At 50.4% G+C, this 23,226-nt stretch overlaps 1 protein-coding gene across 2 annotated transcripts; it reads right to left on the bottom strand.

Annotated features, from left to right (window-relative positions):
* Positions 1 to 16,079: 16,079 nt before the first annotated feature.
* Positions 16,080 to 20,265, bottom strand: LOC108495015 (ly6/PLAUR domain-containing protein 1-like). Of its 2 annotated transcripts, none has more exons than XM_017810212.1 (4): positions 19,969 to 20,265; positions 17,757 to 18,527; positions 16,440 to 16,580; positions 16,080 to 16,276 (listed from the first exon to the last, which is right to left on the bottom strand). In XM_017810212.1, exons 2-4 carry the CDS (start codon positions 17,830 to 17,832, stop codon positions 16,080 to 16,082), a joined length of 414 nt encoding a protein of 137 aa, XP_017665701.1. In that variant the 5' UTR covers positions 17,833 to 18,527; positions 19,969 to 20,265. The 2 variants fall into 2 exon arrangements, with proteins under 2 accessions (XP_017665701.1, XP_017665702.1); XM_017810213.1 differs by lacking the exon at positions 19,969 to 20,265 and adding an exon at positions 19,672 to 19,738.
* Positions 20,266 to 23,226: the final 2,961 nt, after the last annotated feature.

Raw genomic sequence — 23,226 nt, 5'->3', positions numbered from 1 at the left:
CCGGGAGCATGGATTTGGGGCGGATACCCCTTCCAGGCACACGCACTGGTTTCCTCCCCCAACAAATTGAAGCTGTAAATATTGATAGCCTTCTCTTTCCAGGGCTTTTTAATGCCCTCTGATACTTAGAAACTATTAAGCGCACCCATCATTACTAACCTGCGAAGTAAATGCGTCCTAATGGGCAGGCGAGCCACGCTGGCCCCAACAAATCATTCCTAATGAATAGTACCTGGCACATCCATCACCCTTAAATGCCAAAGCAAATCCATCTGCGTTAGCCGCTGAAAAGAGCCAGGCAGATCTCGCCCTCCCTTTCTTCCCAAGGTAGGGGAGGGTTTGCCTTGTAACACGTAAGTGTGACTGTTTCCAATCTTTTCCCATTCCTGCAGTCAGGACCTTCAAGGCGCATTTCTCAATTGCCGGGCTGCTCCCGCACACAATGCCGAGAGGGCTCTGGCAGAGGCATGAAAGGCTTTAAATAGAAACCAGCGTTTCTCCCTCGCGCGCACACAATGCTTCTCTGACCCTTTCCCGACCTCACCCTCAAATCTGGGGTTCACAGCCCCAGCCTTGAACCCGGCTCTGTTTTTTCATGTTTGGCCTCTCTATTTCCTGAGGTCAGGCAGCCCACCGCTCCATTAGCATGAAGCAACTCAGGGCTCATTTGCCAAAACTGACATCCTGGGAAAGTCCTGATGAATTTATGAATTAGAGGCTACAGATGCCAGTAAAAGAATTAAGGACTTATTTATTTATATGTGTATTTATTATTACTATTTGCAGGAAATCAGCTGGGGTGCTGCTGTTTGCTTTTTCTGAAAAGCGCCATCAGCCTTGAACGCTGTGTCAGCAGCAGTTTTCTTTTGAGGAGGAAAAAACACATTTTTTAAGGTCTGTTGTTTTCTTTTCGTTGCTGCTTTTTATTTTGCTTCTTAAAGGAAGGGCCTGAGGAAGAAAGTTCTGTGAGCAGGAGGCCGAGGGAGCCAGCACGGCATCCCGGCGGGGCGAGGTGCTCTCACCTTGCGGAATGCAGCGATTGCGACACCGAAGCAAAGAGGTAAAATTTATATCCCATAAATCACATGTCAAGTGCCTGCAAGGAGAGGTCATTAAACAGATGTATGAGGCAAGAGGCAAAGTCCATCCATTTCAGAAGACGCTCCCAGTGTCAGCAGCTCTCCAGAAGTCTCGAGAGGCAGAGGGATCCAACCGGTGCAGCAGAAGCTTCCCTGATAGTCTTATTTATTTCCTCCTCTATTTATTTGATCTCATTTGCTTCACTGGAATAACTTCCCAGGCTTTCCCCTGTCAGAGCTGCCTGGTGTGGGGGTTCCCGGATGGGAGGGCAGAGGGTGGCACATCAAACAGCTCAGGAGGCACAGAAGGGATGGAGTGATGGATGGAGGCCGCCCTGTGATTAATAATCAAACCAAGAGCTTTTACTGGGTGTCATGTGGAAAATGTGGCTTTGGAAACATTTGTCTTCATCCCACAAACAACAAGTGGTGTTTCTTTCCCTTTCTTTGTTTCTTCCCCCTCCCGCCCCTTTCCTCCCTCCCTCTCCCTCTTTTGGCTTTTCTTGCCCAGATTCACTGATTAAAATCTTTTCCATCCTTTACCTGCTCCAAGTGGCTCCTGTTCTGGTTTGATTTATGCTTTGCTTATCTCAGGCTTCAGTGGAAAAATAATGACCAGATAATAAAGAGCACTAAGTAGCTTTTCAAGTGACATGGCACCCGCTGCACGGGACTGGGTTCTGCAGGAGCAGGGAGGGAAATGCTGCCATGGCCTAGGGCCAAAGCAGAGGGAGGATAACAGAGGATAACGGGAGGACAGCCACAGCCATGGTCCAGTGGTTCCCTGAAGGGTGAAAGCTCTGAGCACCCTCCAGTGGGTGCCTCAGCCAGCCCCTCCGTGACCTGCCGAGGGGCAGGAAATTTCACTTGGCAAATTGGTCTCGTGATTTTCCCAGGGCTTTTGGCCAGTATTCCGGTGGCTGTTGGTCCTCCCGGGTACACGCAGTCCAGGACAACTACTTCCCTCAAGCAGGATGCTTCTTCCCACCTCCTTGTTTTTTTCCTGGACAAATCCTGCTGCTGAGAGAGGAGACCACCAGCTCCATCGTTCAGCTGACCCAGAGTGCCCAAACCCCACTACCTCCTGCAACCTCTGGGTCTTGCTGCTCCCAGTGGATCTGCAACAGCTCCAGATCTGTCTGGCTTCACCCACAGCATTAGGAATCAGGCTTTACTATAGGGCTGGAACCTATAGCTTTCCCTGCCTTATTCCTTGCTGTCTGCAGGGACACACAGCTTCACTGTTCCAGCTTTCCCCAGCCTCTTCCCCAGTGTCATCTGGTTAAGGAATCGCCATTAATTTTAGGGTAGGAAGGACCCATTGTTTACTGTATGCTCGGGGAAAACGGAATGGTTTCGTTGCCAAGAAATTATTTTTAATTGTAATGTGGATCCAGTATGGCCCACAAGGTAGCTGCTGCGTGGGAATAGCAGGTTGTTGGCAGTAAAAGTGGGAGGGAAGGCTGTAGGGACAACTGCTGGTCATTGTCCCACGGAAAACCTGGAGACGTCGGGTGACACACAGCAGTGCTCCCTCAGACTGGGAGGCAGCAGTAGCCAACCCTGTCCCTTCCAGTACACGTTTCCAACAAATCATCCCCAAAATATGCTGCTCCCTTCAATTTAAACAGGAGAAGAGACACAAGCCAGCGCAGGACTCGCAGCGTGAAATTATTACAGAGGAGGGACAGCAGAGGTCCCTTCTGGCTTTAAATAATCCCAAAAAAAAAAAAAAATAGGCGCCTGTGGATTGCCTCCCGGGTTTTTCCAAGGGGTAAAGGGTTTGAGTTTGTCAGGAAAGGGGGGGATGCCCGTTTATTCACACACACACCCCCCGTCCCTGGCAGGGAGCCAGCACTTTGCACCTATGGCAGCGCCGGAGCCGCTCCGCCGGGCGCACATTCCCCGCACCGAGAGCTCTATAAATACGTGTGCATGACAGAGCTGGCACCGCGCGTTCCTGTAAGTGATGTAATCTTCGGGAAGTTACTTAGCAACCGTGGAAAATGTTTTGGAGGCTCTAATTTTTCAGTATGGTAAAAAAAAAAAAAAAGAAACGTGTATTTATGCAGCTCGGCTAATCAGCTCGCTGGCGAGTCAGCGCCGATGAGCTCATTTTCTTCATCATTATTTTATGTGAATTGGGCTTTTAGCACTAAAGAGACCACAAAGATTTAATTCAAAAATGTGATTGCTTTATGTTTCCAGGGTATCATTAACATGGCATCTACGCAAATAACCATGGTAACAAACTGGTAATTAGTACATATATGGCACTTATTATTAATACAGAAACAGGACAAGTTCCAAATCAGCACAGATTACAGTACATTATTACCATAGTAATTACCTGCAGTAACACACACAAATTGAACTAAATGGCCAATTGAACAAGAGTGAATGGCTTTTTATTCCAGTCCCTAAATAATGTGCATTCTTGGCTGAGTAGTTCAAGGTAAATAAAACTGTTTTAAATTTATTGCCAAGGGGGGTGGGGGGGTTCCCCTTTGGTGGGAAGGGCTGGGAATGGCAGGAGTCAAGAACTTTTTTTGCCATGCTTACAGTATAATTATTGTACAGACTAAGCCAGTCCTGATTCCCATAGAAAGACAAAGAGGGTAAAAGTTATTAGTTTATTTTATTAGCGGGTTTATTTCTGTAATTTCAGCCATGAAGTAATGTTCAATGTATCTAAAAGAGTCGATGCCAAATAAAGTAGGTTGAAAATCCAGTCTCTTGGTCTCTGGGTTTAGCTTTTTTTATTGACAGAGAAGGATTATCTGCATTTGGAGTAGGCCAGAAAACTAAACTTTCTTGAGATGATCACATTTATTAAAATAATGGAAAAACAGGGGTTTGGCCTAACCCTTCCCCTGTGGGTTTGAGGTCTATAAAAGTACCGAACCCACAAACTGTGAGTCAAATGCAAGAGGCCAAATGCGCTGGTTGGAGCCAGCAGTGATGAAGCCAAGCACCAAAAAAGAGAAAAACTCAAAATTTCTTCTTATTCTCCCCATTTTTCTATGTTGCATTTGGTGCCCTGTCACAGCCCAGGGAGGGCTGGAAAGCTTCTCTTTCTGGGGTGTCGAGATGCTGAAGACTCCGGGCTCGGAGGAGCCGAGGCAGCAGAGCCACGGGGAGGAACCCTTGAAAGGTGAAAGCCATCTATCCATCCTAAGGGTTTTTTTTTTTTCTATCTAAATGGAAATAACATTTAGAGAGACACACTTTCAAAAGAAATCTCTGTCTGGCCTCTAAGTCTACAATTTGTGCAGGCCTGGGAGCAGGAGGCACGGGCAGCCCGTCCTGCAGGTGCATGGTTCAAGGCCTCTTTTTTTTTTCCCCCTTTTTTTTTTTTTCCCAACTTTGCCTCCTGAAACGATTCTCCTGGGTTGTTTGCATGATGATGATGATATTACCATCCGCTTCTTACTTGGAAGGGTTTTCTTCCAGCTGACATTTTTTCCTGTCCAGAGCCCCGCTGAGCAAGTTCTCCTCGTGCAGGAGTGGCCTCAGATGAGGTGCCTCCCGTCTCCCCAGCACCAGCAAGCAAGAGCAGGATGAAAATTGCAGCCATTCCCAGACTTTTTTCCCCCATTTCCTTCCCTTTCCTCTAGACAAGCATTTATATTTCCCCTTGCTGTCGGTAATTCAGACAACGCCATTCCTTGAGCTGTCGAGCAGCACAGGATTGTATGTTCATGGTTTGGGATGGAGACAGGTAGTTCGTGGGGGCTTCAGCAGCTGGCACGGACATGGAAAGCATCCTACACATGGATCTGCACGAGGGAAAAGTGGAGAACCTTCCCCACCAACAAACCTGCTTTACTGTGCTCTTTACCCGTGTGCTTCTGCCAGGCTCACTGGGGAATCATCCTTCCTTTATCAGGACCATCTCTCATTGTATTTTACCCTCCTCAATTCATAAGAAAATTATTATTTTAGCAGGCAGGCATTTAATTAAGTTTCACTGTGTTTGCTTTGGCTCTCACAGCATGGAAAATCCCCTTTTAACAATGATCCCTTGAACACGGGTTCTGATAAAGCCAAGTTGCCTCGATGCAATCCCCTCTCCCAGCAACTCCCTTTCTCCCTCCAAACCCCAAGCCCACTTACCCTCACTGGGGTACTCTCAACCTGGCCAGCCATGCCAGGAGCACACATAACCCCTCTCAGCATGCAGCAGAAGCTCAGCACTCCTCATCCCAGCATCATGCTGCCTGCCCACTCCTCCTCTGCACCCCTGCCTGACTCACAAACTTCCCACTTCAAATTAACACCCATTAGGGCTTATTTCCATCATGCTCTTCCTACACACCCACAGCAGAGCACTGCCTGGGTTCCAAACAGGGTTTGAGCTTTTGATGCTGAGTTTATGCCAGTTTTGTTTCCTGAAGGGGTGTTGCCCTCATCAGAGCTGAAAGCATCCTTTTGGGAGGTGGGAGCACAGCTTTGCTCCTGGGCTGGGTTATTTAATCCAGCAAGTCCATGGCACATCAGTGCCTTTTACTGAGGAGTAAAAGGCTCTCTTTCCTCTGCAGTGCCAACAGCTCATCTTTGTGAAGTGATTGTGAGCTGCTGCTGAGGTTTTTTTTTAATTTATAAAAAAACCCCACAAATTGGATTTGGTATCCTCAGCTCCCTGCCCTGCTCTGCTGGCAATCATCAGGACCTGGGACCTTTCTCAGCCTGAGCAGAGGGTCAGGAACCCCCAGAGAGCCCCGGCAGCCAGACCTGCCCCAAGCACAGCCTGGGAAATGCTGTCACCGCTGCCTCAGGCCACAGCCACTGCCTCACTGCAGCCCCTTCCAGGCTCCAAAAGCCAGACAAGGCATTTCAGGATCCTCCAGGACCCCAGGACTGAAGGAGAGCTGTGCAGGGATCGAAACAGGACGACACAGCCAGCCTGGTATCAGCACCCAGACTATGTTCTGACTCCTCCACCTGGGATGCAACATCCCACTTGACCTTAAAAACCCCCGGAGGCCAGAGCACGGCTTTATTTTCTCTCTCCCCTCCTCTCCTCTTGTTACTGTTTTGTTTTGCAGCAGTTGCTGCTGTTGCCATGCCATCTCCTTTTGTTGCTATGGATTAATAGTGTTTTTTACTTATTTTTATGTATGTCCTGGGAACATGATTGCTTAATTTGCCCTGCAGGTTTGTGGGCCTGACAGGCATTTCCACATCATCCCAGCAGTTACCTTGTCTTAATCCAGTTCTGGGCTGCTTGGAGGATAAATACCTGCAGAAATACCTGTTCACACAGAGGCTTGGGACAGGTATTTGCCCCAGCAAGAGACCAGGGTGTGCGTGGTGGGGACACGCTGTTCCTACAGCCTGTGCTGAACCCTCTCTGATGTCATGGAGCTGTTTTTTATCTAACCCAGAATAACATCTCAGAAGCCACCAAGCCTGGGTGGAAGGATGGGCTCCAGCTGTCCTCCAAGGACCCCCAGAGCCCAAAGATGATACAGCGAGGGATTGCATAAAATATGTTCATTTATTTTATTATAATGGGCATTACATCAGGATTTTGCCTCCAGCTCTTTCTGTCCCTGGAAAATTCAGATTTTCTGTCCCAGAAAATTCAGAGGGGGGGCCAGGAGTCCCCTGGGAGCATCTAAGCTTTGCTGTGGGAGAGCCTTTAGTGTCCAGCATGGAACATGGCAGTGGGAGCCAGGGTGTCAGAAAGAGAACAGGAACAAAGTGCTTTCCAGTGAATTTAGGAGGGTGGTTTATGTGCTGAGGCAGAAGGTTCATCAGAACCCAGTTCATTTATGTCCCTGCAAACCCCAAGGGCTGGTCCACCACTAGCCCTGGCCACTCCTGCAGCTTTACTTGCTCTCAGCCAGTCCAAAGAAGGACTGTCATTAGGAAACCAGTGCAAATCTGTGGTTTGGTTGTGTTGTACAAATGGGACAGCACAGAGGGGGGATCAGGAGGGATCTGCTCTGGGTCCTGCTCCACGCTCAGCCCTTTGGGACAGTCCATGTTATTTTGTCAAGGCAAACCTTTAATTGCCTTGTGTCTCCATCCTCCCCACAAGAAATGGGGAAAACAATCCATCCTTTTGTCCCATTATTGAAATCTTCTGGGGAGTGACTTTGTCTTATTTGTTCATTTGGCTCACCACAGCAGCCACCAACCCTAATGTGCTAACGAGTATGGATACAGGGATACAGGGATACGGGGATCAATCTCTTCCCTTCAGCAATTAATCTTGCCTCCATCCTACTGGGTCATCTAATGAGCAGTACTCAGACAAATATGCCCCCAGAGTAGTGAGCCTCAGAGGTCCCTCGGTTGCACACATCAAAGGGGAGGTGGTGACATCACGGAGATCACAGAAAACATCCAGTCTGTCTGTCTGGGGGGCGAAAAAATAGCTTCTCGTGGATCCACAGCTGGTGGGGCTTTTAATTACACAAGGGCCGAGGAACATTCCAACCATAACATCCTGCAGCCTCTCAGCCACCAGACAACGCGCCTTTTATTAGAGCAGGAATGTATCTTTAATAAACTGGAGGTTTTTAACTTGTCAGAGGGTGCCGGGGACGGGATCCACCACAGTCTTTTTTGGCTGTCCCAGGGCTGCCCTGGTCCCCTGCCTGTGCTGGCGCCGGGCTGGTGGGACTCTCCCTGCTCTCTGTGCACCCTCCAGCCCCAGCACCTCACTCTTACAAGAGGGTGAATCACCAGACCTTCCATGGGCACCTCACAGCATCTTCCCTGTGGTCCCACTGAAATCCATCCTTGTTCCTGCCAGGAGAGGGGCTGGCAGCACGTGTGAGCCCCATCCCTGGAAGTGTTCCAGGCCAGGTTGGACAGGGTTTGGAGCAGCCTGGTCTGGTGGAAGGTGTCCCTGCCCGTGGCATGGGGGTGGAATGAGATGATCTTTAAGGTCCCTTCCAATCCAAACCATTCCATGATTCTGTCATCATCATCATCGTATCTGGGCTTCCCGAACGGAGATTTGGGAAGGACTCTACCCACATTTGCTACAAGATTCTATGATTCTATGGTAAATGAGGCTGAAGTCCTTGTGGCACAGGAGCAAGTCCATTCTGCAATTTAATTATCTCAGCCCTCATCAATACTCATGTGTTTGCACAAACTGTGGTTTGGGGGGGGAGTTCCGTGCAAATAAATATGTTTTCTCCGATTCCAAATCTATTGTCACCATCTTCCTCACCACTGACTGTGTGTTTGTATGTGCAGATGTATGATCCCACGGAGTTCAGCAGGGTTTGGGGCTTTATTGGGGTTTTTCAAGGTTTTCCCTCACCCTGCTTAAAGCAGCACTGGAGGGAAGGTGATGCTGAGTGATTGCTCCACCGAGTAACAAATCTCCCATATTGTTCCCTTTATTTATCCTTACTCAGAGCTGTGCAGCCCTGGGAAGGGCTGTTTGCTGTAATCAATCCTGGAGGAGCCCGTGGGGGCTGGGAGAAGTGCAGCACCGGAGATTTGTCCTATTGATTAACCCAGGAGAGGAGGAATCAAACACCGGGAGAGGATAAACGCCTGAGAGGAGAATAGAGCTATTGTCAGGTTTGCTTTGCAGGTTATTGGGTTTGGAGGATTTTATTTTACTTTTCCTACCTGGAGGCTGAGACAAAGCAATAAAACTTTTCTAAATCCCTCCCCGCTTCCCTGTTTCAAGTTCCCCAGTTAACTCCACACGCCAGAGAGAACCCCCCCTCCGCCTGCCAGCCACGAGTGAGATCTCACATTATTGCCTCTGACAGCTCTCATTCCTCAGGCACTTTCTTTTTCCTTCCTCAAAGGAGGGGGGAAAAAATATCAAAGGTTTCCAAACCTGAGCACCTTCCAAGACTGCCAAATGCAGCCCTGTGTCAGGAGGGATGCTCCGAGCAGGAGGGAGGATGGATGCGATCCTTGGGAAGAGTTACATGTGTTTGCCACTGCGTTTGCCTTGGGCCCTTGGAAAATGTTTGTAGTTTTTAATTAATCTCGTTAGTTTGGAAGTAGACGGAGGGGCGGGAAATCAAAATAATTTCATGGGGAATTCTCTTTAATGACTTTTTAAAAACATGTAATTGAAATTGGTGCTGGTGGAAAAGATTTTAATAGTGCAGAAATCAGCTGAGGGGAAGCAGCAAAGAACGTTTAGAAAGATCCTTGTACAAGGGGTCTGCTGGGACATGTCTGAGCTGTGGGGGCACAGGGCTGCCAGGGGGGCTGGCACAGGGTCAGCAGCAGGATTGGGACCCTCAGCTGGGTTCCCTTGTCCTGGGCTCTGCCAGCGAGCTGCCCCAGCTGCTGCAAAGCCCCGGGAGATCCCTACTTGCCATCATCAAGTGAGCTTTTAATTTCCTTTTGCTGCTCTCCTGAGGTTGAATTTGCAAGTCTGGAAAGAGTCAGGGATTCCTGCAGCTCGGCTTTGCCTCTGCCTCACTCACCAACAGACCCCAGGGGTGCTGTGGCCACTCCTGACCCGCTGTGGTGACCCTGGGATGACTTGGAGGGTGGCCTGGGGTGAGGACAGGGCATGGTCTGGATGGGCTCCAGCCCCTCCATCCCTGGAGGGATGGCCAGAGAAGGGATAGAGCCTGCCCACGCACTCAGGGCATAGAAACCCCTCTGCCCCTCAGTAACCACCTCCTGCCCGTCAGAGCTGAGTCCAATGAAGTTTGGGGGACACGGGACACACTGAGCATCCATCCCACCCCCCTGCATCCCAATTAACCACGTGTTCTCCAGAGAGGGAGAACTGCCCCTCTGAGAGAGCTTGGTTTTCAAGGAGCATCCTGTGGCAAAGACCCCCAGCATCCCCGCTATCCCCCCACAGCCCCGGAGCCGTCCCAAGCCCTACACTGTGTCCCCGCACGGCCACCCCCGCCCTGCCACCTCTCCGGCAGAGGTGTGCGTGCCCTCCTCTGCAGGCTGAGCACTTAATTGATCGGATTATCCCTTATTTACTAATTAGCAGCCGAGTGCCCAGACGGCGGGAGGGGGGCCAGCGGCGCGTTCCCTTTATCCCCGAGCAGTTGGTGTTTGACGGCGGCCGAGGCTCCGTCAGCAGTTTGCCGTGATTCATTTCTGCCCTGTAAAACTGAAACTTGGCACGGTGCTTTCCCCGGAGCCACCGCCGGGAACAGGCAATGCCAGGCTCTGCCCACCTTTTAACTTGCCTTATTTTTTTCCCTTTTTCCACACTGCGTTTGTTTTCCTGTGTTTAACGAGGCTCAGTAATTACCGGCGGCACTAACAGAGAAGACACAATTTAAGGGGAGGGACATGACTCTGACACCCAGAAGACCTGGCTTTTTTCCCAAAAGAGTTACCCACTGCGAGGACACATCCTCTTGTCCATCACTTGGCTCTCTCCATGTGCTGCTGCCAGTGCTGTGGTCTCTCCCTCTGGGTGTTCATCCATCCTCCCCCAGACCAGCACTCACTGGCTAAAGCCACCAGCAGTCAGATGAGGGAGTGTGTCCACATGCCTGGGGAGAGGCAGACTGCAGGATTAGGCTCGCTGTGTCACAAGATGGTATTTTTATTCCCCCCTAGCTCTTAATTAATAAGAATTTGGGGAGTCAGACTGGGGGGAAAATCACCTGGCACCACAGTGTCTTCCCTTTCCTCCTGTTTGCTGTTGTATTCCTGTCATGCTCCCAAGCCACTCTACTGAAGGACATCAAAGAGCAAACTGTGACAGACACATCCATCCTTTGCACCAGAGCCTGTGAGGTCAGCGAGAGTGGCCCAAGGGTGTGAGATGCTCAAACCACGGAGTCGAAGGAAAAGGCTTAAGGGTGTGATTCCAAGCTGGAAAAACCAGACACCTGCGAGGAAGGACACTCAAATCCACTGATGATCCATTAGCAGGCTCCACAAGGAGATGTGAATCGAGCTTCTGAGCCAAAGAGCACACCTTTTGACTTCTTAGCAGCCAAATCCTTGTGTGCACTGCTTAGAGATGTCCCAAGGGCACGTATGACACAATTCTTCTCCCTCCCAGAAGCCCATTGCAGGTCTGCCAGAGGAGAACATCCCAAAATATGTGTCCATGGGGCAGGTTGCTCTGTGCAAGGGCTGTTGAGCATGCAGGGTGCAAGGGAGGGATGCTGCAGCTGTGGGATGCACACGGTGTCCAGCAAGGAGGACAAAATGCTGCCATGCTTAGACACCACAACATGGCCATGGTTCCACCAGCTCCCATCTGACCAGGGGGCCATGCTGGTTGGATGCAGTGGGACAGGCCCTCCCCCACACTGTGGTTTCTCTCTTTCCAATGGATCAATTGTGCTTGGAGAGCTCTGGGCTGTATGTAGGTCAGGCACATCGCTGGCTCCAGCACTGCCACCAACTGAACAAGGATCCCCCCTTCTCCCTCCATCCAGCCCCCTCAATGCCCAGCCCTTGGCAGAGGGCAGCCTTGGCTGTCATCCTAGAGAAAAAGAGCATTGCTTTGAGGCTTTGGGCTCGTTTGAGCACAGCCAGTGTGTGTGTGCAGCTCCCAGACCAGCACGGACACGGTGCCCGGTACATCCCCCTGAGCAACACGCTCCCTGTGTGTCTGTGCATGAGGAGAGCCTGGTGCTGGGAGGGGAGATGGGCAGCATGACCCAGTTCATGGCCTTCTGTCAATAAAGCTGGCACTGGTCCCGCTCATCTTTATGGAATGGATGGGGCTGGACCAGCTCGCAGAGCAGGGGATTTCTCTGTGGGGCCCCACTGCAGCATCGAGGGAGCTGTGGATCTCCCACACATGATTGCTCTGCTGCTTGTCTCTCCATGGGAGTGGAGTAGATAAGAGGCATCCTAACTTTCAGCCTTGGAAGCTGGTTTGGCCACCCAGCTTAAATTCCTCCTAGAAGCCCTTATCACTCAAGGAGGAAACCCAAATCCTCTGGCACCTTGGGCTCCCCCCATGCTGGCGAGCTGAAGGGAGGGGGAGGCCTGGAAAGGGAGAGAGAGCAGAGGGAAAACTTTCTCAAATAAAAAAATATTCAGTAGTTCAGGACAAACTTTGCACTAGTTGAAGATTTGACCTTGTGTTCTCTACTAAAAACAAACAAGAGAAAAAGGAGGATCATATTATTTTGCCTGAAATTTGGAGTGGATCAAACCCCTGCTGTTCCGAGCCCCTGCAATGAATGGCTATAAACAAGATGCATTTCCGGAGGATGAATTAAACAGTGAGCCTGAGTACTGACTGTGTTTTGAGAGATGTTTATTTGTCCTTGCTGCCTCTCCATAAAGAGTTGCACAAGGACTTACTAAATTTTTACCCCACATTGTTCTTGAGTAAACACTGCCCTTTATCGAACATGAGGAGCGCTTGGAGCTGAGATAAGCTCAGGTTAGCTCATGTTCTCTGGAGCATCCAGCCTCTTGGAAGCATTCCTGAAGCAGCCCTGGGCACCCACTTCATGCAGACCCCAGAGCAGCCTCAAAGTTCTCAATTGCCTGCAGAGCTCTGGCAGTTTTCTGCACCACTTTTCTGCCAGAAAGTTGTTTGCAAGAAGGTGGGGAGCAGCCTTGGCAGAAGCATAAGTTACATCTCAGCTCCTCTCCTGATTTTACGTGATGGAAAAGGAAGGGTGATAAACCATGAACACTGGCCAAGGAGCTGTGCTGTGACTTCCCACCAAGTCATTGTCCTGGGGTCCTCCTACCACTACATGGAGCAAGTGCATGCCCGTGGCAGGGAGGTTGGAATGAGATGATCTTTAAGGTCCTTTCCAACCCAAACCATTCTATGGTTCCATGTACCATGGTCCATCCCTTTCATGTCCTTCCATAGAGATAGCGAAGCACTGAGATCTTCCTGCTCCCAAATCCACACTCTGTCACTCCCAGCATCACTGGTGAACACACAAAAAAAGGCTAAAGGGGGATGAATATCACCACAAACTTTCCATCTTCTTTGATTTCCAGAGTCTACACAGCCTGCACTTTTGGACCATCTGCTGGCATCCAGTGGGATGGGGAGTTAGGTCTGCACAGCCATCGGCATTCAAGCATTTTCTGGGGGAAAAACAGTGCTTTTGATGCTCATGAGGGAAAGGCTGAGTAAAAAAGCACAAAAAATAAACCCCAGCACCTCAGTGTGAAAGCCAGCCCAGCTCTCCCTGCCTTACGGGGAGCCCCAAGAAATTCCCCCCTCCTTGCTTTTGGGGGTGTTTTGTGGTGTTTCCTCCACTTTGGGGGGACGTAGCCACAGGATGTAAGATGCTGAACGTGATTCTCCAAAAAGAAGAAGGATCTGTGCCTTGTAGAAACATTTCTGAACTCGTGTTTGTTCCCTCTCATGGGTCTGGGCAGAATGTCAAAGCCTGCTCTGAGCTGGAAATATTTTAAGACTAGCACTCACTGGAGACCGAAACAATGGCAATTCTTCAGCTACTGAGGCTTTTATAAAAGGGCTTTTGACACAGAGGCTGCTTAGGGTTGGGTTTTTGGGGTTTATTTTTTAGTTGGTTTTCCTCCCAGAAAACACTGTGCCAGTGTCCATGTGCGTGCTCGTGCGCACACTTTTGCGTGTGCAAAATAATCCCTCAGCTTCCAGGGGGAATGGCAGTCGGTGGGAATGCCCAGGAGGATGCCTCCAGCCCCTCTCCAGCAGGGAGAAGGCAGAGGCTCACACGGGATGCCACGCAGCGATGCAGGAAGAAAAAGACATTTTAGAGTAAATGTCAGCTTTTGCGTTTCTGGGTTTGGGGCTTTTTTTAAACATGTGGGTGGGACTTTTAATGCCCAGATGAAGCTGAGACAGTTTCAGTCTCCAGGGCTTATCCAGAAGATTCACACAAACACTATGGAAAGTGTCTCTTTGCTTAGGAGGATGAAATTTGACACTGCAGAGATTTTAACCCGGTATTTCAGCAAGGAGCCTCAGTGGTTAGCGTGTCATATCTGATAAAGGCTAATCAGCCCTCCTTCAGGCACCATTCAATTCTTATTTCCATCTGCTTCCCATGCAGATTGCATTATCCACGATATGTACTCACATGCAGGCAAACCAGTGCGAGTTCTGCTCAGCTCTGGTCTTCCCTGGACACAGGATCAACGGTGAAGGATGGACACGATGGATCACACAACCAGAGAGCCCTTGCAACCAGCCCAGGCAGCCCCTAACTAGGTCTTCAGCACTGTTGGGAAACCAGTATTATCCAGCACCAGTTTGCACTGGTGTGGGGATGGGATCCCAATGGGGAGTGGGTTTCCTGCACAGCCCTGCTGCCGCCTGCCTGCCCCAAGCTCAGCATTCCCTGGCCCCGGTGCCGTCCCACCCAGGCTCCTCTCCCTGCTCCGTGTCTGAAGCCTCCTCAACAATTATCCCTGGTCGCTGTTTGTTCAGGCGATGTGGATTTAGCTCTCCAGCCTCATGTGCAGTGTGTGTATAGGGAAAGATAGATTGCCGCTACTTTCCAGTATAAATCACATTCCTTACAACACTCCAAAGTAGCATTTTCAACCTCAGGGTGCTAATAGGATCCAGCAGGAGAAAGAAATGTCAGCTAAGTAGCAGGCGCTGTTTGGAGAGTGCAATGGAGCTGATCCACAGCCCCGGGGCAAAAGGAGCAATCCCAGGGCAAAGGTTAAAGAGTTCAGGAGCACTTCAGCCTACTTAATTGCAACAGGGCTCTTACACGGTGCAAGATGGATGGCTCGAGCCGGGCAAGGGGGGCAGAGCGGGGGCAGCAGCATCACCCGCCGGAGGCACACGGACTGGGATGAAGGGATGGAGGGATGGAGGGACGGAGGGATGGAGGGACGGAGGGATGGAGGGACCACAGCCACCCCTCGCTCCTCCCCAAAATGCTGCTGCGTGGCAAAGTGACCCGTGCCACAGCAGGACCCCCCGGCCACCACCTCCACTGGGAGCCCATCCCAAACCTCCCCCGATAAACGGGAATTTATATTGGAGCAGGCTGATGCTGCGGAGGTTTTGCAACAGCTCAGCACAGCACTCGCCCAGGCAGATAAATAACCAGTAGCGAGAATAACTCCAGCTGCCAAGGAAATGTTTCCTGCTCCCCTGAAAATCATAAGGAACGTTTTAAGGGGGAAAAAAAAGGGGGATTGGTTAGTGTTGCAGATCTTGTCATTTTTCTTACAGGATTTGTTTTCTTATTTCCTTTTATTTTGAATCTTCAGAATCTGAACATGTTTTCTATCAATCCCAAAGTGCTTCTGCTGGGAAGGTGCCTCAGATAATATTTTTAGAAGAAGTTTTGGCTTGTTTTCTGACACATCTGAGAAATGTCATCAAAAGCTGATGTTTTGCATGGAAAAGCTCTTCTGCATTATTTTTTTTTTTAATCTAAAGAAAAAAATAGAATCAAAACATTTCATCCATTTCTCACAGGGAGGTTTATGCTGTTTCCCTGGTGATAAAAGCACAGGGCTGGCTCTTGAGACACACGCGTTTAATTCCCAGCTCTGCCGCAAACCCCCGCGATGACCTTGGACGAGCCACTTGGGCTCCGATCCGTACGGGATGGGATTTTTCCCTTAAAACTCCCGTTTGGCCTCTTCGACCGGGATAATGTCTGAAAAAAACCAACTCATTTCACTCGGGCCCCTGTTCTCCCACCCCATCGCCCACCCATCCCGCTGGGGATGCTGCCCTGCGTGGGTGCTCCATCCCTGCATCCCGGAGCCCCCGCGGCGGCCGGGATGCAGAGTGAGGGCCGCGGATGCCCTCTCGTGGGAAGAGCCGGGCTCGGCTGCGCTCTCGATCCCGGCGGGAACATGGATATACCCCCATGACCCTGCTGCCCAACCCCAGGCTGCTGCGGGTACCCCGATCCCCCCGAGCCCGCAGGACCATCCCCGATCCTCCCCGGGATGCAGCGCTACCGCCGGGCATCACCGAAACCTTCCCAGGGCAAAACATTCGGCACATTTTATTGAGGAAAGGGGAGAGGAGGGCGTCCTGCCCACCCGCAGGAGCAGCGATGGGGACATCCCTGCTCCCAGCACCCATCCCACCAGGATCCCGCATCCCCTCAAGCCCCGGGGGGCTCAGGAGAGGAGCAGGGCAGCAAGGACGCAGGGCAGCAGGAGGTGGCCGCCCGCGAGGCCGGGAGGAGGCCGGGGGGCTCTGGGGGAGCCGTTGCAGAGGTCGGTGTCGCAGCAGTGGATGCGGACGCCCGGCAGCTCCTGCTGCTGGCAGTGGCGGGAGGTGGCACAGCCGCTGGTCAGCAGGATGCCCAGGACCACTGCAAAGCAAGCAACAGGGCGGGACATCAGGGCGACGAGCAGGGTGGAGGGGGATGCTCTGCCAGCTTTCCACCGGGGGCAGGCCCTGCTTGGGGGCTGCGAGGGTGGATTTGGGGTGTGAGCATCACCAGCTCCACCCTGCTGCCCCACGGGTGGACTCACCGCTCTCTGTCTTAATGCAGAACCGGTGCTTGAAGCCCTGGTGGGACTGGGAGCAGGTGATCACCTCGGGGTTAGAGCACCCCATGTCCACGTTTTTGGTGCCAACCACGATGTTGCAGCCATAGCACTGGAGTCCAGACACTAAACAAGAACCGTAAGAAACACAGCTGGATTTTTCCGAGGGGGGGGGAAATGCTTCAACTCGTTCTGAGCTGCTCTCTAACGACGGCTTCGCAGCGCTCCCTGCCTTGCCAAGTCGCATTAAGCGCTGAGCCAAGAGCCCGGAGCTGCCCGTCACTTGTTTACCCGGTGGGCTCAAAAATACGGAATCATCTCCCACTAGAGGTCAGTGCAAAATCAGAGATTAGCCGGAGATTTGTGCTGGGATCAAACATTGGGAACAAGGGAGCTTTGAAACAGGGGGCGTTAAGAGTAGGTGAAACCTCACAACGAACACCACTGTGTCAGGGCTCGGTTGCACTCAGAAACGGCTTTTCCCTTTTTCACCAAATTTCTCCAGTTTAGCTGTGCCCGTGCTGGAGGCACTCGCTCCAGAGGGATGGTTTCATCGGAATGGTTTGGTTTTCTCCCTGAACACAGCCCTGATTTTATCACAGGTTCTATCAGGGAGGCAAACCAGCTCGGAAACAGGAGAGAAATCCTCATTCAGAGCACTGTGACCCCGGGACAGTGGCCTCAGTGTGTCCCCAGGGCTTTGCACACTTGCACTGGCGGCAGCTCAGTCCTTCCCTGCAGGGTCAGCGACTGTGCCTGAGATTTGCTAGACTGGGAATTAAGCCATTTCTCAGGTTTCTCAAAAAAGAAAAAAACAGGAGGAAAAAAAAAAGGGGAAAAAAAGGCCTCCAACAATATTAATTTACACTGACCACAGAGTTTAAGGCAACCTCTGTGTTGATGGATCAGGTTGCACTTATTGCTGCCATTACCTTTCCTCACCTCCAAAGGCTGACCCAGAGCCCTTCCCAATCCCAGCCTCCTCTGCTCCCACAAGGTTTTTGGGAGGTGGGTGAGACCCTCACACCACCAGGCATGGTGAGGGGAGTCCCTGCCCTGGCCAGACCAGGGAAGGGGAGTCCAGGAGATCCCAAATTCTGCCACACTGCCCTTTTGTACAAATCATGATGATTTCAGCTCTGTCCTAAAACCACCAACACACAGCTGTACCGCTTAGGGCAGTAACACCCCCAAATTCATCCCGAGGATAAAACACACCTGAACAACCAGGCTTTAGGGAGGATGCAAACCGGACTCCAAAGCGTGGGGTACACACCACACCCCGGGAACAGCAGCACTTACCCTCTGGAAGGACGAACACCACGGTCATCAGAGACAGGATCCCATGGGCACCTCCAGGCATGTGTCTGCAGAGCATGGGGGTCAGCTCCTGGAGTCCACCCAGGGCTCAGAGGACGAACACAGGGGTCTGGGGGAGCGGGCAGAGGTTTCCTCTCCTCCGAGCTCTTTTTCCCAGCCGTGCTCGTCGCCTCTTCTTCACCTGCAAACCTCTCCACCGGGATAAAGGGGAATGCCGTCGGTGCAGCAGGGCTCTGGCTGCTCCAAGCTTCTCCAGCCAGCCCTGTGGCACCCAGTCTCCTTATGTCGATGCTTAATTTCTCCCTTTTCCTCTTGGGGAATTCTCTGATTCTTTCAGTTCATGCACAGACCTGAGTGCGTATGTGCTACCCTCAGTTATTTCTGTCCTATTTCCTCTGTCCACGATCACTTCCCATTAATACCACTGTGCAGCAGCTCTTGGAGAGAAATTCTCCCTAATCAAGATTTAGTTTTAAATCCACTTCGAAATCCTCTAATTCAGTTGGATTAGGCAGAAGGGTTTTGGGGAGATGTATGGTTTTACTTTTTTTTTTTTTTTTCCATCCCTTTTTGCTCTCTGAGCTGCCTCATCTTCATGAACGGACCCACTGGCTTTCTGTGACATATTGTGCTATTTAAAGAGGGCAGGAATAATTTTATTAAAGAGAAGCAGTCAACTAATTTTAAATCCGAGACTTGAGATCCTCTAACAAAGTACAGCCCTGGGGATGGCCGTGGGGTTAAAGGGAAAACCTGGAGGAGAGAGAAGGTTTGAATGTAGTGTGTGTATTTACAGACAAAAAAATAGTTGCCTTAATAAAGCAGGGAGAGACCAAACAGAGCCAGCCCCAGGCTTGGATTGGCTCTGGAGGGAGCTGGGGCTTGGGAAGGGGATGGGGGTGCAGTGGAGGAGAGGACTGAGCTGTGACAGCTCTATGGGGCCAGGGTTGGACCCACATCCACATGGGACACTACGGATGTCACCAGCTGCAGGATCAGGCCCCCAGACCCCTGTTGGCTCCTCCACCACTGTCCCCACAGGCAAAGCCTCAGCTCTCAGCGGAGCTAATGAGACTTGGAGAGCTAATGCTTACTAATAAGAGAGCGCGACCGAACGCATGGGATTAAAAAATTAAAATGACAAAATAAGCTGCTTATGTAGCTCATCCAGCAACTGCCTGCTAGCAGCACCTGAAATCCCCCACCCTGGGCACCCCAGCCCACTGGGCACCTCCTCTGCCAGACACAGCTCCCAGACAGGCAGGCTTGGACCTAATCTCCGACAGCATCTTCATTAGCACGCATCCTTATCGATATTTCACCAAGAAATAGCACAAACTGGTCCAAGAAGGGGCATCTACAGCTCAGGAAGGGCAACTGGCACCTGGGAGATGCACCCAAGTAATGCAGCTCATGTATTCAAATCTCCTAAACCACCCACGGTGTCTCGCTTGCCTCAAAACGATGTGATTGTAACAAATGTCTGACACAGTAAAGCCTGAAAGCCTGGAGGAGAAGGGATAAAACGCAGGAAATGGGATTGATTTAAACGCATGCATAAATCAGAGCATTCAATAACGAGGGGAAACTAACTTTTAATCCCTTAATAAACTCATCAGTATCTGGAAGGAGTGGCCAGGAACAGCCTGGGCTCTGCAGCAGCAATGTAGCATCCCTGGAAGTGTCCAAGGCCAGCTTGGACTGGGCTTGGAGCAACCTGGTCTAGTGGAAGGTGTCCCTGCCCATGGCAGGGGGCGGGAATGGGATGAGCTGTAAAGTCCCTTCCGTTCTGTGACCCAAACCGCTCTGTGACGCTGTGACGCGGCAGATGTTGCACAGCTGGCGGGGCCGGGGCCACGCACACCTCTGGGCACTGCACCTGGCTCCGCAGCCTCACCCGGCAAAGCGGCTCCTCTGCCAGCGGCACAGGGCACCGGCTGGTCCTTCCTGCCGGGAACCGAGCGGGAAGGTCTGCGGGACTCGGTGGGGCCGAGGGATGTCACGGTGCAGTGAACCTGGGGTCGGTGGGACCGGCAGTGGGATGCTGGGGGGGGTAATCCCAGTAGGAACATCAACTCCCAGCGCCGGTTTGAGGAGATGCAGCGCTGATTTAGCCAGATGTTCGTCTCGTTTTATTCCTCTGGGATGCAGAGGAGAAAGGCCTTGAGAAAAGGGAAAAAAAACCCAACCCAACCTCTTCGACCGCTTCCACGTCTGGAACCTGTAACTCGTCATTAGCTCTGATGGAATTCGGAGAGATTTAACTTCCCGGTGCGGCGGGAACACGCCGGGAACAGGCCTCCTTCCCTCGGCTCCGGGAGAATTCTATCAGCAAATCTCGCGGGACACTCCTGCTCCCAATTTAAACCTGCGGGGCAGCTGAACCCTGCGCAGATTAGGCGGGTCCGCCGGCAAATCCCTCTGGGAGTTCATCCCGCGGGCGGGCGGCTGGGAGCGCTCGGCGGCACCGCCCCGCACTCCGCCCCCTCCGAGGCGGGACTCGAACCCGCGCACCCGGGGCCCGCCCGCCGGAAGCAGAAGTGCCGCCCCCCAAACGGGCCCGGTGACTGGGAGCACGCCCGCCCGCCAGGGGGCATCAAAGAGACTCGATCGGCTGCTGCGCTCTGATTGGCTGGAAGCGATGAATACATTAAGAAGGTAGGAGAACGCGCGCGTTTGTGAGGTTTTGCCTGGGTTTTCAGGGAATTTTTAGCCGTAGTGGAATCAGACTAAATATATAATATGGGGAACAGTTAGAAGTGTCGAACCGACATGAAAGAAAACACAAATATCTCCTCACTCTGTTCTGCAAGAAGTGGCTTGCTGAAGGTTTAAATAGCTACGGCAGCAAAGTGAAAGCTGTGTTGTATGAAAGGAGAGAAGGTTAGCACTCCCCTTGATAAGGATGGAAGAGGTCCTAGTGGCCTATACAACACACATACGGTTAAGGCACTGCCACCTACTTCGTGGCATCTAACCATGTTTTTCGGTTTGCTCCTTTTTGGAGGGGCGGACCTTAAAAGACCCGGCAGCAGCTTTTGTCACCCAGCTTCTCCTTTTCCCTCAGCCCAAATGCGCCCAGAAAACCAGAGAGCCAAAGAAAGAGCTGGCCCTCCCTCAGCATGCTGCAATGTGCTCCGTCCCCTCTGAGCCCGCACCAAACACCTCCCCTACTACAGCCCGTCCACAAACCTTCTTTTCAGTGCTCTACTACAGCCCGTCCACAAACCTTCTTTTCAGTGCTCTGCTTTAGGTGATCCCGGCCCTCAAACGACCACGGCCATGCCAGGCTGCATATAATTATAGCTAAGTAGAGCTCATGCCAATAGGCCCCAGCATTAATCCCAGGTGGGATATTAAGGATTTAAACATAACCTTTACAAAGAACAGCTTTCCAGCAGATCCTTTACATCAGGGCTCCACCAGCCCTGCTGTTCAAGAGATTTCCTCCTGCCAGCAGGAAAATCATCTCCCTTCTCCATAGCCCTTTGGCTCAGAGGGCAGAGAAAGCCATAGCACAGCTGGGCAAAGCCACTCACACAGAGATAGGAGAAGTACTGTGCCAGAAAATATTTCTGAATCTACATTAAAATGCTCTACTGGAGTAAAATACCCTCTTCTCCACACTGCAAAGCAGCACAGCCCCACCTTGCATTGAAAAGTTTCATTGGCCTGCAAGAAGACTGAAAAAAAAATCATGGATCAATTATTTTAGCAGTGACGCTCACCAAGTCTAGACACACAGTGTCCCTTCCTGGTGGTAACGAAAAGCTTCAAAAGCCAGTGATATTATTAATAGCCATTTTAGCACCAGCTCAACATGAACTCTATTTTTATATTTTAAAAAGAAAAGCTATACCTCATGTCTCACAGCTCTCTTTCTCTGAGGGCAAAGCCAGGCAGCCTCGGGGCAGCACTACAGAGGTCTGTACTGTAATTGATTTTGTGTTATTACCAAGCATGAGGTCAATACCAAAAAAATTGGTCTTTGCTTCACCAGGAACAAAACATCCTCTTCCAGCAGAACCCTTTGGGTGCAATAAACTTGTGCCTCCGTGCATTTCTTAACCAGCACAAGCTAAATCCTGGATCCCTGCTCAGCCTGCAAGGAGGGGGCAGCCAGATTCCTTCCCCCTTGGCTAAAGCTCTCTGTGAGGGGTTGTACTAATGTCTCTGCTGAGGACACCTTGAATCCTCTTATTAAACAAATTTTGACCTGTGTTCCTCTTTTTCTCCACAACTGATGTAAAACACCACGTTGCTGTTCCTCCTCCTCCCTCACTGGAGCTGCTACAGAAACACTTCCCTCAAAAGGTGTTTTTAAGGGGAGCTTTATGGACACAGACACTTCACATTAGCACACTTAACCACAAACATACACATAAAATCCCACCTTTTTATTATGGCATATGGTATTTTTTTTTCTGTTTTGTTTTGAATGTGTAAATACCACACGGGTATGACAAAAAGGGAAAGAAATACCAACGCTGCGATAGATACAGAGTCATGCCATTAGCAATACAGCTTCATACGATGGATTTCCAAGATACAAAAGTCTGGGGTTTGTTTCTTTTTACATTGAAATAACTTTACAGTGTTCTGTGAGCATTGCTTTAGAACCAGAAGAGGAAAAAAAAAAAATTTAAAGTATGCTGAGAACAACTACAAGCAGAATTCATTTTAATGGTTAACAGAAGAACTGTAACTTTGCTCTAGAACAGCATCTATTAAACACACGTAACAAGAGGTAAGCAACTATACAGAAGGTAAGAGATTCCACCACAGGAGTCAAGTCAGGGGGCAGGAAGAGGGAAATCTGGAACTGCATGGTTTTATTTGGTCACAAAGTTTGAGCTGAGTGTTTAAAATGAAGCACCCTTAAAGATGCAGTACTCCTATTTAAAACAATACAGAAACTTCCCAAGAGACTAGAACCTACATTCTGGAAAACAAACAAAAAAAAAATTTAAAAAAAAAATAATAAAAAAAAATTAGACATTTTAAAAAAATTCCACACATCTCTAGGCTCGTGACTTAACTTACTGGTACAAAGTAGGCTGGCAGGTCTTCCTGAAGCAGCATCAGTGCCCAGAAGCAATGCCACCATTAAGTACAGTATCTTTGGGGTGTCCAAGACAAGGCTGACACTTCTGACCCGACATCAGAATGATCCATTTGTCTGCCAAAACATTAGGCAACAAAAGGAGACACTGCATCTTTATTTTTTTATTTTTTTTTTCCCACCACGTTGCCCGGCTCTAGCAGAGCTGAGACCTTCTCTTTGGGCCAAGACTAACAGAAACCACTTTGTCAGATATTCTTCAGGTTTCCTGCCAAACTGGATTTATGGGTGGCTTGTTTGTTTTTTGTTTTTTTTTTTTTTGGTTGGGTTTTTTTAAATAATTTTTTTTTTTTTAAAAACACTTTTTTTTTTTTTTTATTTCCTGACAGT

This window comes from Lepidothrix coronata, unplaced genomic scaffold (genome assembly GCF_001604755.1).
Source record: "Lepidothrix coronata isolate B3197 unplaced genomic scaffold, Lepidothrix_coronata-1.0 Scaffold28, whole genome shotgun sequence".
Classification (NCBI taxonomy): Eukaryota; Metazoa; Chordata; class Aves; order Passeriformes; family Pipridae; genus Lepidothrix; species Lepidothrix coronata.
This window is presented reverse-complemented; position numbering and strand designations above follow the sequence as displayed.